Source organism: Narcine bancroftii, chromosome 11, assembly GCF_036971445.1.
Source record: "Narcine bancroftii isolate sNarBan1 chromosome 11, sNarBan1.hap1, whole genome shotgun sequence".
Classification (NCBI taxonomy): Eukaryota; Metazoa; Chordata; class Chondrichthyes; order Torpediniformes; family Narcinidae; genus Narcine; species Narcine bancroftii.
This window is the reverse complement of record NC_091479.1, coordinates 72,384,761-72,404,409: the sequence shown is the minus strand read 5'-3', so window position 1 is coordinate 72,404,409 and position 19,649 is coordinate 72,384,761. Positions and strand designations below refer to the sequence as shown.

At 40.0% G+C, this 19,649-nt stretch overlaps 1 protein-coding gene across 6 annotated transcripts in view; it reads left to right on the top strand.

The window, feature by feature from the left end:
- Positions 1 to 19,649, top strand: part of asb15a (ankyrin repeat and SOCS box containing 15a) — a 37,001-nt gene that overhangs the window by 3,281 nt on the left and 14,071 nt on the right. For 5 of the 6 annotated variants that reach the window (XM_069903372.1, XM_069903371.1, XM_069903370.1 and 2 more), the window contains exons 3-10: positions 1,907 to 2,037; positions 4,504 to 4,556; positions 4,635 to 4,766; positions 6,391 to 6,549; positions 12,925 to 13,170; positions 13,692 to 13,863; positions 15,336 to 15,879; positions 18,552 to 18,705. In XM_069903372.1, the coding sequence (XP_069759473.1) occupies positions 1,937 to 2,037; positions 4,504 to 4,556; positions 4,635 to 4,766; positions 6,391 to 6,549; positions 12,925 to 13,170; positions 13,692 to 13,863; positions 15,336 to 15,879; positions 18,552 to 18,705 (1,561 nt within the window). In that variant the 5' untranslated portion in view covers positions 1,907 to 1,936. The remainder of the gene's footprint in view (positions 1 to 1,906; positions 2,038 to 4,503; positions 4,557 to 4,634; positions 4,767 to 6,390; positions 6,550 to 12,924; positions 13,171 to 13,691; positions 13,864 to 15,335; positions 15,880 to 18,551; positions 18,706 to 19,649) is intronic. The other variant, XM_069903374.1, reaches the window with a different exon arrangement.

Genomic DNA, 19,649 nt, shown 5'->3' with positions numbered 1-19,649 from the left:
ATTAATACAATATTACAATCACAGAAGACGACATTTGTGGCATTTTTGGGGATACTGATTGGAGAATTCAATTTGAATGCTGTGTAAAAAGATGGACAATAATTTCAAAAGTGACAACACATTGAGGAACCTTTCATAAATGCTGAAGCAGAAAATAGGAAGGGCTCATGAAAAGTACACTTTAGCCAGGAAGGAGCTTATGGAAGGACTAAGGAAAGCCTGAAGGGGGAAATGAGAAGGCCTTGGCCTTTCCAGGTGTTCTATATGTATGCGAAGAATGATAAGAATGAAGGTGAGGGTGCTAAAAGATAAAGGAGGCAACATGTGCCTGGAGGCAGAGGAGGTTGGGGAGGTCCAAAGTGAATACTTTGCTTTTGAATAAATCTGGATCAGGGTGAGGTCAGAATAGAGCAGGCTTGTGTGCTAGATTATGTTGAGATTGAGGAAGAGGAAGTGTTGGTTCTTAAAAACATCAAGACGTATGTCCCCAGAGCAGATGTGATACAACCCAGGTTGCTGTGGGAAGTGAGGGAAGAGATAGCTGGGGTAGTGATTATGATCTTTGAGTCCTCTTTGACCACAGGGTAGGTATTGGAGAATGGGAAATGTGGTCCCCTTGTTTTAAAAAAAGGTAATAGGGGGAACCCTGGGAATTATAGACCAGTGAATTTTATGTCAGCTCCTGACAAACTGAGTTAGGGAACTGGAGCTGGATGAACTTCGGATCTTAAGGGAGGCAGAGGTAGTGATAGGAGTTTAAGGGAGGCAGTCACATCTAAAAGTCAGGAGACAGATAACTGGGTGACTGTAAGGAGAGGAAAAAGGAAGAGGCAGAAAGAGCAGACACCCCTGCCATTCACCTCAACAGGTATACTGTTTTAGATATTGTTGGGGTTGACGATCTACCAGGGACAAGTTGAGGTGGTTACGTCTCTGACACAGAGGTGCCCCTAGCACCCCCCAGGCTCAGAAGATGAGAAAAGGAGAGCCATTGTAATTGGGGACTCATTGATTAGGAGAGCAGATAGGAGGTTCTGTGAACGAGATTGAGGTTCCCAGAATGTTTTGCCTCCCAGGTGCCAGATGTCGTGATCCATGTGGTGACCAACGACATAGATAGGAGTAGGGATGAGGTCCTGAAGATGGAATGTAGGGAGTTAGGAAAGAAGTTAAAAAAGCAGAACCTCAGGAGTGGTAATTTCAGGATTGCTGCCTGTGCCATGTGCAAGAGAAGGTAGGAACAGGAAGTTGTGGCAGATGAATGTGTGGCTGAATAGTTGGTGCCAAGGCAGGGGTTCAGATTTATGGATAACTGGATCTCTTCTGGGGAAGCTCTTCCCTACACAAAAAGGAATGGCTGCATCTGAACTGGACGGGGAACCAATATCCTAGTTTAAACTAGTTTGGCAAGGGGGTGGGAATTAAAATAGGAGGACAGAAAGTAGGGTAGAAGGAAAAACACATGACACTAGGTGCTATGAATTGGTGAGGAAGGACAGGTAAGGGACAAAACATAGAGGTAGACAGTAAGAGGGTTTGAAATGTGCCTATTTCAACGCTAGGATTATTCGGAATAAAGGGACGCTGGACAAAATGGCGACTCTCCATTTTCCTGATGGTAGACAGTTAAAGGATTTCATATAACATTCTAAATGTAACATTATGTGACAATAATGGAACCTTTACCTTTTCACCTTTACCTTAAATTGAAGCCACATGGTGAGGAAGTGGGTTCATTTAGGAAATACAAGCAGCACCAAATGGATCTTTTGTTAAGATCTTTTACTCCAAATTGCCAATTGCTATGTCATAGACCGCCACTATTTTGTTAAAATAGTGTCACTCAATGATAGTTCATTGTTATCTATGCATGTTAATCATTACTATTTTATGCTCTTCTCATTAGGTTTTTACAGGTTATTTTATCCTCAAGATAATGGATGTCAACGACAACATGGCTAATGACTATCTGTCTGACTATGTGATTCAGCTGAGTTTACAAGAAACAAGTGATCAGTCAACTCAATGTAATGGAAGGTAATTTTAAATGGAATAGAATCTAAATATGCAACTAAAAGATCACTCATATTTCATATATCCATCTAAAATAGAGAAAGCAGAGATGAAAGCCTTTTAAATTGGGGTCAGCAATATTCCACAAGGATTATAAGTGGGATGTGCAATGTTCATAATTTACAGGAACGATATGCATAGGATTGAATAACTAAATATGAAGCTTTGGCGCCATCTCCCTCAACCTCCTAGCGCGTGCTCATTGCACTCATCTACCTGCCTCGCAGCCTCCTCAAACACCCCAGAGCTCCCAACAAACTTCTGTTTAACTTTAGCATTAATAACAAGCAAAATACAATTCTCATTTTTGTCTTATCTTCAATATTTACAACCAGATCATCCTTTATCATTGACTTTTTGCCCAGTGGCTTTCTTCAGGGATCATCCTGGGCAGCAACTGAGGTATTTATATACCTCATTGCCTCCCTCGCCTCTGGAAAAAACATCCCCCATCCCCACCCCCTCTCCTCTGTATAGCATCACTTTCAGGGTCGTTGGATGGAGCAGTATAAAATTAATTCCCTTTGCTTTGGAAGTTTCTTGACTGATTCAAATTCTTTGGACCTTTTTAGTAGCGCTGTACTGATGTCCGGGTGAAAATGGGCTTTACCCCCTTCAAATTCTGCCTGGCCTCCTCTCTCTCTTGCACCCAATGCTGCCATACGATGAATCTATTCCCTATCCCCATACCTCAGGAGTCTGATCAGGACAGAAGGACAGAACAAGGTCTCTGACTCAGACCCAGCTGTGGGAGGAGGGATCGGTGGGCTCTTTCTATTTGGAGTACCGCCCTTTCTTGTGTCTATACCCTTGGGATCCATTCTTTGAAGAACACCACTGGGTCCCTTCTCTCAACTCCCTCCTTTTCCCCTACAATCTTTACATTATTTCTCTGGCTAAAATTTTCCAGTATGTTCAATTGATCCCACATCCTTAAATGTCTGCCTTCTTCCACAAACGTGACTTGCACTCCACCACCATCATCTTAGCCCTCACCCACATCTCCTCCATTTCCTGTTCATCTTCCCTGGCCCCTCTGCCCCTAGATGCAACAAACACAGGATTCCCTTTGTCCTTATCTACCACCCCACCACCCTCTGCACCCAACACATGATCCTCCAGAATTTCCAGCACTTACGACAGGATCCCACTACCAGATGCATCTTCCCCTCTCCTCCCCTCCAGCACCTTTCCCTGTGGCCATAGGAGGTGCAACACTTGCACCCATACCTCCTACCTCACCACAGTCTGGGGACCCAAACAAGCCTTTCAATTAAAGCAACTCTTCACTTGTGTATATGCAGGATTGATTTACTAAATCCAGTGCTCCCTTTGTGGCCTTCTCTACATCAGAGAGACTGGGCGCACAGAGAGACAGATCGCTTTGGTGAGCACCTTCACTTTGTCCATAGCAGTGACAGGGACCTCCCAGTGGCCAACCATTTCAGTTTGACTTTTCTGGTTTCTGCTAACCTGCTCTTCCACCCCCCCCCCCTTTTCCCTTCCCCCTGTCTACTTTCGCTCATCTCTTCACCCCCTTCCATCTCTATTCATCTAGCCATCCCTCCACCCCTAGCTTTCTGCTGTGCCCTCTCTCCCTTCTCCACCTATTACCTCCTGCCTTTACAACCATACTCCTCCCCCATGCCTCCCCCCCAATCTTTTTAGTCAGATGCCTTGCCGATATGTTTCCATACCTTGGTAAAGGGCTCAAGCCTGAAATGTCGGTTATGTATTTTTATCTTTGCTATATAAAAGAAACTGTTTGACCTGCTGAGTTTCTCCAGCATTGTGTTTTTACTTCAACCACAGTGTCTGCAGACTTTCGTATTTTGCTACACATTTAAGGAATTTTATTGATTTTTAAAATTCTATCTGTATTGCGGTGTTTGTTTACACTCATTACCTGTTTATAGTTCTTTATTTGTCTACATGTATAGCCTGTGTGCAGTGTTTTTTTTTGCACGCCCTATCAGTGGTAATTCTGCCTCGCCCGCAGATAAAGAATCCCAGGGTTGTATGTGATGTCATCTATATTCTCTGACAATAAATCTGAATCTGACTATATTATTTAATGCAGAATCAAAGCACCAAAGTTTCTCAGGGTGTGGTATTAAAAGTTCTGAAGTTTAAAATAGTTCATAATAAATTCAGTGGGAAACGTAGAAACTTTATTTTCTCAGACAATATTTAGAAGGTGGAACTCACTTCCACTGGAGGTGGTTGAGGTAGATTTCTATAGTTTCTATACTAAAAGGCTGATTGAAATGAGGAGAATGGAATGAGCAGAGAGGAAGAATATAAACACCAACATAATAGATGGGTGAGAGGACCTGTTTCTGCATTGTTTATTCTATTCAATAATTTTCTATGATTCAGAATATTTCTATTGACCCAGACTTTTGTTCATGCTGTGTTTTTTTTAAATAGCATTTTACCACTCAGCCAAGAAAACAGACAGATTGTGAAAGCAATCAGGCAAGGTAGGTGGACTAACTTGCATGGTTGATGATGCTATATCCCTCAATAAAATCATAATTTTATTTATTTTTTCATTCTAGGAGAAATCATTGAATTACAGCAATTTGTTAAACATAAATTTGCCTTGGATGAAGCAGATGAAAAGGGGTGGTTTCCACTGCATGAAGCTGCTGTTCAGCCTATTCAACAAGTGCTTGAGATTGTACTAGATGGTGAGTAGATAATAAACATTAAGTGATCTGCAGAAATACATTACCAGTGTCTTTATGTTCACAAAACTATAAAACGTCTCTCCCCAGCAACCACAGCATATTCAAATAGCATCTTTAAAGTTGAAATGAAGAAAATTTGACATAAAACACAGAGGGATAAATTACCAAGAACAAAAAGAGATGCAGAGAAATTTAGGAAGGCCATACTTGGTTCTGTGTTCACTGAAAGCTCAGCCAGATGTGAACTGATTAAATATGAGACTGAGCAAGCAGACAATAGGAAATGCTGGCGGAACTCATCCAGTCTTGCAGCGTCCACAGGAGGCAGATATATTTCAGGCCTACCATTTCAATTCCCAGTCCCACTCCCCTGCTGGCGTCTCTGTCCATTCTCTCCAGCACTGCTGGGTTGGGGACGCCTGCTAATTGGAGGTCTGGGGACCCTCCAGCCAGATGATATTGATGTTGACTTTTCTGGGTTCTGTTAAACGCCCCCTACCTATTTTCGTCGCCTTTCCTCTAGTTCTATCTCTCTCTTCACTTTTCCGTCTGTATCCTTTCACAGTCAAAATCAATGATCACCTTCCTTCATCCAATTAACACCTTTTGTTTGTTGGTCAGGACGCCTCCCATTCTTCTACCTTTCTCTCTCAGTATTTATTAAGGTACTGTCTGCTTTTTGTTTGTACCTTAAAAGACCGCTCAGGTCTGAAAGATCGGTAATATATCTTTCCCTTCTATGATATGGATGCTATGAGACTGGCTGAGTTTCTCCGGCATTCACTCTGCGTTTTTACTACAATCACAGCATCTGCAGACTTCCATGTTTCACTCCACTGAATAAATGGAAGAGACCATTATCTCAGCTTTTCTCTCCTACCCTCCTCTCCGTGTCTGCCTATGGCCTCGTGGTTGTTGGCCTGTGCTCCTCTGCCTGCTCCTTCTTCCCTCCCCCCACCCCTTCCTTTTCATTCAGGTGCCTGCCTGCTTTTTGCTCATACCTTGATGAAGGGCTCAGGCCCAAAATGTTGGTTATATTATCCCTGCTTCCAATGGATGCTGCGTGGCCCGCGGAGTTTCTCCAGCACTTCTGCGTATAACACAGCGGCTGCAGACTTTTCTGTTTAACTGTCCACCCATTGACACCCATTTACATCTCAAACAAAGGATTCTAAATAACTCATGTGAAATAAAATCCGGGGTTTTTCCAGGGGAAGCTGAACCTCCTCAGCTACTTTGACAGAGTGAAATTGAAACTTCCCTGCTCAATGGAGCTGAGGGATAATCTTTCATCCCAGGGGAAGAATAATATTTTGATTGAAATACAACATTTCCCAAAAAGATTAGGATAAAATTATTTTTCAGCTGTGAATTAGATATTTTGATCATCATTATCTCAGTAATCTACTATGCATCTGACAAATAGGGTCTGTCTTTGCAGCTGGTGCAGTTAGTTACTGCCAAATCATGGTTGTGCCTGTTCTGTTAATAATCTTTCAATGAAATATTAGTTCCCAGTTTCTCATGGGAGAGTCTATGTTCATTACAATTGTGGAGATGAATGGAAATTAAAGTTAGATAATTTAAAAATGGATAGTTTTATTTTCTAAATTGTTAACTTTAGCATCATACAAAACAATCTGGCAACAAAAGACTGAAGATGGGGAAACTCCACTTACTCTGGCTGCTGCAGCTAGGAGGTTGGGGAATGTGCGGACTCTTCTGGAGAAGCGAACTTGTCCCAATATCACTAACGACAAGGGAGAAACACCACTCCTGATTGGTGAGTAGATTTTATTTCTGTCAGTATTTTCCTTTATACCCATCACTTTCTATCCTGATACAGGTAATATCCCGCTTTACGGAGATAGAGGATTCCTGAGAAACCATTCATAAGCTGAAAATTCGTAAAGTGAAAAGACCCATTGACTAATATTGGAGGCAATTTTCGTAAAAGCCAAAATCCATTATAAACCCATTATAATTTCTTCAGGAAAAAAGTACACGGTTTCTTTGTATAAGCGAATTTTTTATAATTCGAGTACTCGCAAGCGGGGTTCACCTATATTTTGCTTGGAATCAGATCAGTTACTAGAAGACTAGACCTATCATTATTAAACCTGATCATATTCTCAAATAATGCAAGCTCATGCACGCTCCAAGCTGGGTTCTCCAGCTAGTTTTCCTTCTGCATTCACCCCTTTCTTAATCCATGGTGCTGAGAAAACAATTATGATATAGATATTATCTGAGATCTGATTCAACATGGACTAAAAAAAAATCCAACCTCCTATTAGCGAAGTATTCTGGCATATTCTACAATTTATTTTTGCATATTGCCAAAAAATAATGGAACAATTTTTACTTCACCACTAGACAAAAACTGGTTGGTCACAGGTTTAAAATGACAAGTGAATCAGATATGGTGATTTACTGCTGTAGATCTGTTTGTCCTGATTTTCACGTGTACCATCAGAGTCTATATTACAGCAAATTATAGGACCAAATCACAGAATTGTTTCAACTCTTAAAATCACGAACAATGCTTTAGACACATCCAACATTGATACAAGGAACACACAAGAGACTGTTGATGTTGGAATCTAGAGCAAGAAAGAAACTGCTGGAGGAACTCAATGGGAGATGGAGAATAAGGAAAGAAGGGAGCACTTCTTTTTGTCCCACTGATACTGCTTGACCCGGTGAGTCCCTCCAGCACATTCTCCTTGGTCCATACTCTTCTATGCCTAAACAATTCAAGTGCTCATCTGGAGACGCCATGAACGCTGTCAGTGATGCCGCTTCAACCACTCTCTCGGGCAGTGTGAGAAACCCCCACCCCCCCTTACAACCCCTGTGAATCTCTTGCTCCTCATCCTAAACCTAAATTCTCTTATTTTGTCTACCTTTGATATTGTGGTGCGCTGTTAGCCAGAATCAGACACACACACAAAGGTAAAGACTGTACAACAGGCTTTTATCCACAGAGCCAGGCTGGCTGTGCCTGGAGCAACTCTGAGTAAGGCCTCGGGAGGCTGGCGCAGGCTTATAGCCCGGAGGGTGATTGACACCCGACCGGGTGGGGCTTGATCCATTCAGGCCGACTGAATTTCATGTTCCCTCTAATTTCCATGTTTCAATGTTACGATGTGTGTAATCACAAAGCAAAATGAGATGAATTTGCAATCACTTTGAATTTTTAATATTAGAAATAAATTCTGGTGTCAATTTATGCTAAAACCAATGTATGCATAGCCCCAATCATACAGAATTATTAGTCACAGTAAGAACATTTTTCATCTTAAAACATAATAATAATTAATTAATAATTAATTAATAAAAAACATTTTTATTAAATGTTTATTAAATAATTAATTAATAAGAACCATAATAATAATTAATTAACACAAGAGAATTAAAAATAAACTATAGTTTATCATGGATTTATCTGGAAAGCAAATTAATTACTTTCAATACAATTTTGTCGTCTTCCCCTTCTCCCATACCTCTAATTGAGACATATCTAAAATAATACCATTAGCAATTGCACTTCTTAAAATTTGTTCAATCAGCTGTGCCATTTGTAATCCCATAGGATTGAATTGCAGCCGGTAGTCTTTGAATAAAGACCCAATTCTAAAGAAGTACAGTGTTAAGTTATTGCACCTGTCCATGTCAGAAAGAGATGTTGAGCAATACAGAAGAGAAAATGGCAACAGTGAAATAGTATTGCAAAACAATATTAACTGTGAAGACCAGAATTAATACTCTGGACTTTTTCTAAAGCCTGACACAAGTTATAACGAAGAGCTGTTTAAAGTGTTCCCTGACTTGTTTAGATCCTGGTAAAGCCTGTCCTGCAGATTCAAATTCTGTATCTTTGGCATCAGGAAAATGTTTCAGTACAAATTTGCAAATGCTGTACCTGCCAGTGATATTGATTAACTTTTACATGAGATTGTCTTTTATTTTCATATTGCTTTTAAAATAAATTTAATTGAGATGATCAGACAGCATCAGCAATGAAAACTTCAGTGCACACCATTTCTTGAATCAAATGCTATAAATCCCCAATACAACTGACAGAGAAATTCTTCAAGGAGTTAAAGAAAATAATAAGGAAATTTTTATGGAAAGGGGGGAAACCGAGGATAGCACTAGATAAATTAACAGAATGGTATAAACAAGGAGGCTTACAACTGCCAAACTTTAAAAATTATTATAGAGCCGCACAATTAAGATACCTATCAGATTTTTATCAAACAAGGGAAAAGCCAGATTGGACCAGATTAGAATTAGATAAAATAGGGGAAAAGATACTTGAACACATATTATATAAATGGGATGAAAAATTGGTACAATATAGAAGTTCTCCAGTATTACATCATCTACTCAATATTTGGAAGAAGATTCATGTAGAAAGAAATAAAACAAATTATCAATTACCAAAACTAATATTGACGCAAAACAAGTTACTCCCTTTTACAATAGATAACCTTTCCTTTAGAGAATGGGAGAAAAAAGGGATTAAAAGAATAGAAAATTGTTTTTCAGGAAATAGATTATTATCCTTTGAACAAATGAAAGATAAATACAATATAACTCAAGATACAGCGCTGGCATATTACCAATTGAGATCCTACTTGAAGGATAAATTAGGAAGCAGTTTGAGTTTGCCAGAGGGAAGTAACTTTGAATATGTGATTACAGATACAATGATAATCAAAAGATTTATAACAAATATGTATATTAAACTGCAAGAAAAGGAGAATGAGGAAACAAATGGTAAAACTAAACAAAAATGGGAACAAGATTTAAATATAAAGATAAAAAAGGAAACATGGGAGAAGTTATGCTCTGGAACGATGAGAAATACAATAAATACGAGGTTACGTATGATACAATATAACTGGATACACAGGCTATACATTACACCTCAAAAGTTAAATAAATGGGACTCAACAGTATCTGATAGATGTTTTTGAAGTAAAAAAGAAATGGGAACAACAATTCATGCAATCTGGACATGTGAGAAAGTAGAAAAATTTTGGGAAGATCTAAATCAGATATTAAATAAAATAACAGAAAACAATATACCAAAGAATCCAGAGATCTTCCTCCTAAGTAATATAAAAAACATAGAATTTGGAATTGATTTGGAGGATGCACAAAAAAGATTTGTTAAGATAGCTCTAGCCATAGCAAAAAAATGTATTATGTCAACCTGGAAATTGGAAGATAATTTGAAAATACAACAATGGTATATAGAAATGAATAAATGTATTCCATTAGGAAAAATAACATATAATTTAAGAAATAATATTGAAATATTCGAACAAATATGGGAGCCTTACATGAAACACAATAGCGAAAACCTTCCGGGGACAATCACTACCTAAGTTAACGGAAGGAAAAGGAAATGAAAAGAATGGACTCAGTGGAATTTCTGGTGTATTTTTATTGAATGACAACATTGTCTGACTGGTTTAATGTATCCTAGATTTTGTACCTTAAATGGACGGGAGGGGGGAGGTAGGGAGGGTGGGATGGGAGCAGGTGGGGGGGGAGAAAATGGCACTGTATATGCGTGAAAAGGAAAAAGTGTGTATCATGGTTAATGTGATTTATGGTGTGAAAAATAAAAAATTGAAAAAAAAATGCTATAAATCCAAAGATCAATTATCATCCAATACAAAGTTGGACTGCAAAAGAAACCCTCTTTTCTGCTGTTTGCCATCCATTGTCCTTGAAAGCTCCTTTTCTTTGTACATTCTGACCCATGTTACAGGAAAAATATAGGTCCTATGCTACAGAAGGTAACAAACAGGTCATTATATTTGGCCTTGGACAAGGACTTTATATAACTGATCAGGAAACATCAAACAGTATTAGCATTTTTCATCCCTCAAATGTTAAATAAAAATTAATTATTTAGCATTGCATATTTGAGTCCATCTGCATTTCACTGAAATTATGGACCACAGTTTAAAATGATAATATAATCATTTATTAGAACTAAAGTATTCACAATACATGGAAAATTGAAAAATGAATTTGTTTTAATATTTAGACATATGGCATGGTAACAGGCCATTTCAGCCCACGAGTCAGTGCCGCCCAATTTACACCGCATTAACCTTCATCCCCAGTACGTTTCGAATGGCGGGAGGAAACCGACACCCCCATGAAAATTCCACACAGACTCCTTACATACAGCACAGGATTAGAACCATGGTCCCAATCGCTAGCGCTATAAAGGCTTTGCGCTAACCACTACATCAACTGTGCTGCCCAGAATGAATCTCCCAACTGATGGAGTGAGCACCTGAGTGAAAAAAATAATTAATTGTCTTCAACTAATTTGTGTTTAATTTAGATTCTTCAAACTCTTTTATTCAGAATAATTTTTAAAGCCCTGTATTTACAATTAAATCACATTAACCCGTGATAAATTACTGACGGTGAATTTGTAAATTAACCATTAGAGGGCGCCCAGTACTGAATGTCTTTGAGTGTCAGCCAAGGTCTTAGTTTTTGCACACCACCGTTCCAGTAAACAGAAACTGTCATTGCTACATCTAGTAAAGTATTGGGCTATTATAAATTCATGCTGGCCAGACTTTGCGGAAAAAATCCACGTCTTCAGCACTTTGATGGCTTACCAACTTTCACAAATGATAACAATCAACTGTCTGCTTCCAGATGTTGTAGCAAACATTGGCTACCTGGGATATATATTATCCCAGTTGTATATTAATGATTTAGATTGTGGAATGAATGGCTTTGTGGCCAAGTTTGCAGATGATATGAAGGAAGGTAGTGGAGCAAGTAATGTTATGGAAACAGGGAGGCTGCAGAAGGACAGATTAAGAGAATGGGAAAAGAGATGGAAAATAAAATACAATGCCAGAAAGTGTATGGGCTTGCACTCTAGTAGAAAAAAATAAGCAGGCAGACTATTTTCTGAAAATACCCAGATGCAAGGCGATTTGGGAGTCCTCATTCAAGACAGCCTGAAGGTAAACTTGCATGTTGACTTGGCGGTGAAGAAGGCAAATGCAATGCTGACATTTCAAGAGGAATAGAATATCAGAGCAGGGATGTGCTTTATAAGACACTGGTGAGACCTCATTTGGAATATTGTGAGCAGTTTTGGGCTGCTCATTTAAGAAAAGATGTGCTGACATGGGAGAGGGTTCAGAGGAGGCTCACATGGATAATTCCAGGAATGAAAGAGTTATCATAAGGGGATCATTTAACAGTTCTAGGTCTGGACTCGTTGGAATTTAGGAGAATGAAGGGAGATCTTATTGAAACATTTTGAATGTTGGAAGTTGTGGACAGAGTAGATCTAGAAAGGTTTTTTTCCACGATGGGAGAGTCTTGGACAAGAAGGCACGACTTCAGGATCAAAGGGCATCCACTTAGAACAGAGATGTGGAGGAATTTCGACAGCCAGAGGATGGTAAATCTGTGGAATATGTTGGCACATGCAGTCGTGGAGGCCAAGTCATTGAGTGTATTTAAGGCAGAGGTTGATAGGTTCTTGATTAGCCAGAGCATCATAGGGAGAAGACCTGGCATTAGGGCTGAGAGGGGAGGAAAATGGTTAATCTCATAATTAAATGTCAGGCAGACTCGATGGGCTGAATAGCCTTATTTCTGCTCCTATGTCTTATGGTTATGGTCTTATACAAAATGCAGTACCACATTAGGCAGCACAAAACAATGGAGGCTGATATTTTGATGAGTTCATACATAGGTTAAAAGTTCTGGGAATAATTAAAATTGTTCAATTTAACATGTCAAACTCTTTGTTAAAGATGACTAAAACATGGTTAAATGCCTTTGACACTAGACACATTTTAAGAGTATAGTCATTGGTCGGTCACCTCAAAATTAGTGAGCTCATGGGCATGCAATTTGCAAGCACGTGTAAAAGACTGCAATTATAAAGAATAGCAATCTCATAACCATTCGGGTGTGGCACTGCTATTTCTGAGATCATCGCTCTCTTAGCGCATCCTTGTTTGACTTTGTAATGCAAATCCTGCATTAGGAATCCTCTTTCTTCATTCCATTTTGTTTTGCATTTTGAAGTAACTCGTATTTTTTTTAAACAAATCAATTTCTTCTTCTTGTGACCCTTTACTCCAAGCTGTGAGGGGGTATGCCTTTGAGATGGTATCGGTGTTGCTGCAACATGGGGCGCTTATTAACCGGCCCTGTGTCAGACGATGGACAGCGATGCATGAGGCAGCTAAGCAAGGACATGATGACATGGTGGCGCTGTTGCTAAGGAACAATGGGAACATCAATCAGAAGGATGGGTATGGAGTAACTCCTGTTTCTACTGCTGCTGCATTTGGACATTGCAGTGTGCTAGAGTATCTCATCCACAAAGGTACGAGCAAAAACCATCTTTCCCATTTCCAGGACAAAAATGAGCATGGGAAATGGGATTAGGATGGTGCCAAATGACTCCTTAAAGTTTGTTGCCCCATTCAAAATCACGGCAGATCTCGTATCTCTACTCGGCTTTCCTATCTGATTCCTGTATTTACCTTACGTTCTAAATATCTATCAACATGAATATTTAGCATGACTGAACAGCCATAGCCTTCATAGTGAAGAATTCCAAAAATTAATTGCTTCCTGTAGAGAAATTTCTGTTCAACACTCTCAAAGAGCTGTCCACATATCCTGAGAGCCTGAGCTTGTACCTCAACTGAAGGAAACCACCTTGTGCAACCCTCTAAGAATTTTGTAGATTTTTCTAAAGTCCAGAGAAAAAAGCCCCACTCTACTCAATTTCTCCCTTAGAAATGACCCACCCTCATGTCAAGAATTTCTCCCTAGAAGGTGCATAGGATGTTCTCCAATTATTGGGCTATTTTATCCCAGTGTACAACGCCTTGCCCACAGGAGGTGATATTCATGCCCAAGCAGATGATGGTGCTTCCGTGCTCATTGAAGCAGCTGAAGGTGGGAACCCTGATTGTATCACAGTTCTGCTGGAATATGGAGCCAATCCCAATGAACCAGACAATGCAGGTCACCTTCCAATTCACAGGGCAGCACAAGAAGGACATTACTTGTAAGTAACAAAGGAATGCATTTACCCAGGTTATTTTATCTGGTTTTAGCTCATCTACTAACCAGCTTGGATGCATGAAAGTTGAAAATACTATCTGACCGTGCAAAGAGATCTTTAAATGAGATATTAAACTGTTTAGATGACGGTTCAGCTATTTTTGTAGTGTACCTTTAAATATACTTTCAATTGAAGTCTTCCCAAAACTAATCTGATCACCAGATTGTAATTATGACAATGAATTATTTAGCAGAAGGCATCTCTGCAGGTTATAATCCTTTGACTATGGGCACTGTCAACTGACATCAGCCAAGCACCTCAGAAATAGGACTTCTACAGCTCAACATGCATATCCGTTTTTAATCCGGTGTAATACAAATCTACATTGCATAGCATATTGTGCATTATAGATTGAGGATTATGTACAACAGAAAACACAAAGCAATGTAAAAATACCAATACTTTTCCACAATGTCCTCCAATTTCATTGAAAGGACAAGTAGACAAATGTTAGAATCTTCTTTCAGGCTAACATACCCAGGATTGGGGCCCTAATTACAATGGACAACACATTTTTTTCAAAAGATTTGCATCCTGAAAAGTATTTAAGAAAATACTTTTGGAAATCCAAAATCAAGCAGAATGTTGGAAATACTTTGTAAATCAAGCAGCATATGGTACAGAGAGAGAAACTGAGTTAATGTTAGAGATGAAAGGCTCTTCATCAGAACTGAACCAGTTCTTCAAACACAGGTTGTTTAAATTCAATGTTGAGTCCTCAGTGTAGTAATGACACAAGAGATGCTAGTCCTCAAGCTCGTGAGCAGTGTAAGGAGTCAAAGAGAGGTCAGAGTAGCAGAGAATTATCCTTATCTACTGAATGAAGGAGCTCTGCAATGTGATCACCCAATCTGCTTTTAAGTTTCTCCACTGTAGAGGAGACCACATTGTGACTACCAAATACTATATACAAGACATTCAGATGATCTCTGCCTCTTCAAGAAAGAATAATTTATTTCAAATGTCACCTGCATATACCACAGTGAAGAAAACAGGATAACAAACTCAGCCCTTCAATATGAATAAAACTGAATAACTAGATAGAATCAGAAGGGAATAATCTCAAAAGGATTTGAATGATCCAACAATATATCACCAGTCTCCTCATTTTTGATTTTTAAAAATAATCTTCATATTAGTTTTGTATCTTTTTTTAATGGGTTTTGCATCTATTGATAGAGATTTATTTATAGATTACCAAGTTCACTAACAGTGGCATTAGAAAAAAACATGAACTATGTGTGTAATGCTACTGGTGAACATGTTTGTGTTAAAAGATAATAATTCTGTCATTTTAATATCATGGTTAGCAGGGAATTCTATTGATAAAAGAATAGTTATTTATAAATCATTTCTGCATAACTCAACCTCTAATATATTGTTAGATATGTTTGACACTATATTGTTATCCACAGGGCCTTGAAGCTTCTAATTCCAGTCACTCGGAAGTCTGCAATTAAGAGAAGTGGCATAAGTCCATTGCATTTTGCTGCTGACAATGGGAGTACACAATGTCTGGAATTACTGATTGAAAGTGGATTTGACATAAATGCATTGATAAATGAAGCAATAGCTGCAACTTACGACGATAAGCGGAGAACCGCTTTGTTTATCGCTGTATCCAATAATGATATTGCCTGCACTGAACTCCTGCTGAAGGGAGGTGCAATGCAAAACCAAGATCCCCTATCCTGCCTCCTTGTTGCAGTGAGAGCGGGGAATCATGAACTCGTGCGTTTACTTCTACGCCACGGTGCCAATGTCAACAGCTACTTCAGCATGATTAATGATACTGACTTCCCGACTGCCATCCAGTATGCCGTAAAAGACGAAATGATGCTGAGGCTCTTGCTCAATAATGGCTACAATGTAGAAATGTGCTTTGCCTGCATACACACTGATGGCCTTGGAAGGTTTCTGCTCCACCCTGTGATTGAATCAAAGTCATGCCTCACCTCAGTAAGTGACCTACTTCTGTCAGCAGATTTGAATTGATTCTGTAGTATAATGGTCATTGGATTGCAAAGTAATTCATTTATTTTTTTAATCTTTGTCCACTTATGCAAGGCCAACAATGTTTTCCAATCCTTGAAAACCATTATTCAAGTGACTTCAGCCACAACAATGTCTATCATGTATTTGGAAAACCTGGAAACAGTAACTGTCCATCCTAAAGGAAGTTAGTACTAGGATGTTTTTTTAATGATGATCTGGTCATCTTCCAATACCAGTTTTGTACACAAGATTTATTTAATTGGATTTAATTTTTCCAGCTGCAATGAAAGAAATTTGAATCTCTCTATGATTGGCCCACTGACGCAACCACTGTGCCATCAATAATATCTCCAGCTGCATTAACATGCCACATTTCTCTTTTCACTCACCCTCTTGCTGTTCCTCATCATACATGGAGTCTAATTTCCAGAGGAATTCAGAGGCCTGGAAATGAATGTCAGCAATGATAAACTTCACCAGACTCTTAGCATAAACCAATTAAAAAGTAGTATTGAGAAATGGCCTATTACAATCTAATGTACAAATAAATTGTGTCCCTTGAAACAGGAATTTCCTCTCTACTGGGCATGTCTGATTCTAATTAGTCCTGTGCTAATTTTCCATGTGACTTGATTTGTTCAGAATCAGAATACACCGCAGAAAAACAGATAGATTAGGAAAATGAGCAGAGAAGTGGCAAATGAAAAGTGTACAGTGAGGCACTTCGGTCAAAAAAATTAAACAAGCCAACTATTGATTTAAATGTGGAGAAAATTGAAAATACCAGGTGCAAAGGCGCCTGGGAGTCCTCTTGCAAGACAGCCTGAAGGTAAACTTGCATGTTGAGTTGGTGAAGAAAAGGGCAAATGCAATACTGACATTCATTTCAAGAGAAATAGATTTTAAGATCAGGAATGTGATGTGGAGGCTTTATAAGGCATGGTGAGACCTCACTTGAGGTATCGTGAGCAGCTTTGGGCTTCTCATTTAAGAAATGATGTGCTGAGATTGGAAAGGGTTAAAAGGATCACTATGGTGATTCTGGTTATCATATGAAGAGTATTTGACAACTCTTGGCCTGAATTTGTTGGCCTTTAGGAAAATGAGGGGGGATGGGATGAAAGTAATGGACAGGATAGATGTAGAAAGGCTATTACCCATGGTGGGAGTGTCAAGGACAAGAAGGCACAACTTCAGAATTGATGGGGGGGGGGGGGGGGCATAGAACAGAGATGCATAAGAATTTCTTCAGCCAGAGGGTGAAATAGTCGTTGGCACAGGCAGTTGTGGAGGCCAGTTCATTGGGTGAATTTAAGATAGGTTCTTGATTAGCCAGGGCATCAAAGGTTATGGTGAGAAGTCTGGGCAGTGGGTCTGAGTGGGAAAATGGATCCGCTCATGATTAAATGGTGGGGCAGACTCGTTGGACTGAATAGCCCATTTCTGCTCCTATTTGTTATGGTCTTATAGGTGGGGAAGGGTAATGGCAGAATAAATAAGAGGTCCAGACTTTCAGCATCTGTTGTCTGTAAATCATTAAAAATTGTTGGATACACAGGTAGTGCAATTTGAGAAGGCAAGTGGGTTTCAGCACAGCTTCACCTAAAATGTCACTGCTGCTACTGACTGCAGTTAAAGTGATCACTGTATCTTTACTGCATCTATAGCCATGTATTTGTTCCTATCCCTTGTTGATTAGCTACTGCTGCTTCAATATTCTGCCTCCTTTTTTCCAAGAGAGGGGAAAGTGTCAATGAACTTCATCCAAATGTTTGGTTTGTGTTCCTGAATATTGGGGATGGAGTGAGAAATACAAGTTGGACTGCAGCAACAAGACCTTATTCTTACTTTGAACCACCTCCATCAAGGGTTGCAATACAGTGAGGAAACCCTTTCTTCACAGTTGGACCATCTTGAGATGCCCATAGTTTTCTGACCTTGTCAGCATCTTCTGCAGCTGTGACATACCCACTATTGCAAGTGATTTAAGCTAGTTTAAATGGAGAAGCTTGGCTTTAACTCAAACAAGCCCATGTTACAGAATCACTGAGTGGTGAGATGATCAGTGTGGTTAATCCCGGCTCCATGCAGCTGTCTAATCAACAGGCAGGGAACCCAGTGTTGCTATTGCATGCCTCACCCTTCCCTCTTACACTTTTATGTTGGCTCTACACTCTCAGTCCTGATGCATGGCCTCAACTCAAATAATCAGCTACTTATCTGCCTCCACAGATCCTGCTTGACCTGCTGAGTTCCACCAGCAGTTTTTTTTTGTGTTGGCTGAGCTCATCCAAAATCATGTCAGTGTTCTATCTTGCATAGAAGTTTCAGTTGCTCACCTATGGTTTCTCAGTTCACCATCTCCTCATTTTTGATAATGTTTCTCTTGAATTCACATCTCCCCATGTATTCACCCTTTCCCTTCAGCCAGAATCTTCAAAAAACCCTTCACTCAGGGCCCAGTCCCTTTATTCCCCATTGACTGAAATTCTATCTTGGCTTTGTTCAAGCTTTTCCTTCAGGAAACTTTGACACACCTATCCTAACATGTCCAACTATGGCTCAGGGGTCCGTTTTTGTCTTACCAACTTAGAAAAATGCTCTTGAAGTTGACTCTTCTTTGATTTTATTTGTAGTTCTGCGAGTTCATTTCTGTCCCCTGGATGAGTCACTTGGTTGGAAGAGTGGTGCGTGTACTGATAGATTACGTCGATCATGTTTCCTTCTGTGCGAAGTTAAAGCCTGTACTTGAGAAGCAAAAGGAATGGCCTGAAATCTGCCACATCATGGGTAAATCTCCCTTCATTTTCATCCTTTGCTCTGTAACTGAAGTGTAAAGATTAAGGAAAACCAAAGTGACCGGGGCATTGGGACATAACATGCAGAGGACTGACTGCAAAAGAATGTGCCGTGTTAAGGATGAGTGAGGCAGTTCACTGGAAACAGTTTTTTGATTAAATGACCTCACCCAACGTAATATTTATTTGTTACTAGTGGACACAGTTGTCCAGTATTCTCTGTATTAATAAGAAGGCACTGTTAGCACTACCCTGATACAGCATCAGCAGCCCAGGCTCGAATCTGCCACTGTTCATAAAAACCTGTGGGCTTCCTCCCACTCTCCAAAGATGTACAGGGTGTATTTGGGTGGCACAGGGTCAGGGGCAGTGTTGGATTAACTACTACCCAGGCCCCTAGGCCGAGCTTTAATAACCCCCACCCTCCCTCCACCTTGCTCCCTGGGTGATGCCCTTCCCTCGCATATTCTAAATTTATTCATTCGGGGTATGTACGTGCACGCTGTGTTCAGTGATGGCTGAGTGGCAATCGCCCAGTGGAGAAGGGTTCAAAAGGAGGGGAGGAGTTGGGCTGGTGGTGGGGTGCTGGCTGCTGGTGGGGGCCTTATCGCCAGGCTCTGACACAGGGCTGCATTTGGAGCAGTTTGTCCCTGTTCGGCTCTGTTCGCAACACCCCACCACCCCCAACCCCCGCCACCTTGCACCAGCCACAGCCAGGCCAGCTCTCACCCCACACCATGTAAATTGCATACCACTGACTCGCCAGTGTCTACATCAAGAGGGTTTAACATTGATTAGAAGCTGAGGAGTCTTGGTCTTCTGCACAAGAGTCAGAACCTACGAATCATGCAGTGTGTAGCTCACCATCTGACTTGTCGCCATTCAAGAAGATTGACAACATACACGACACATCAGCCTGGTTGGTAGGCACGCAAT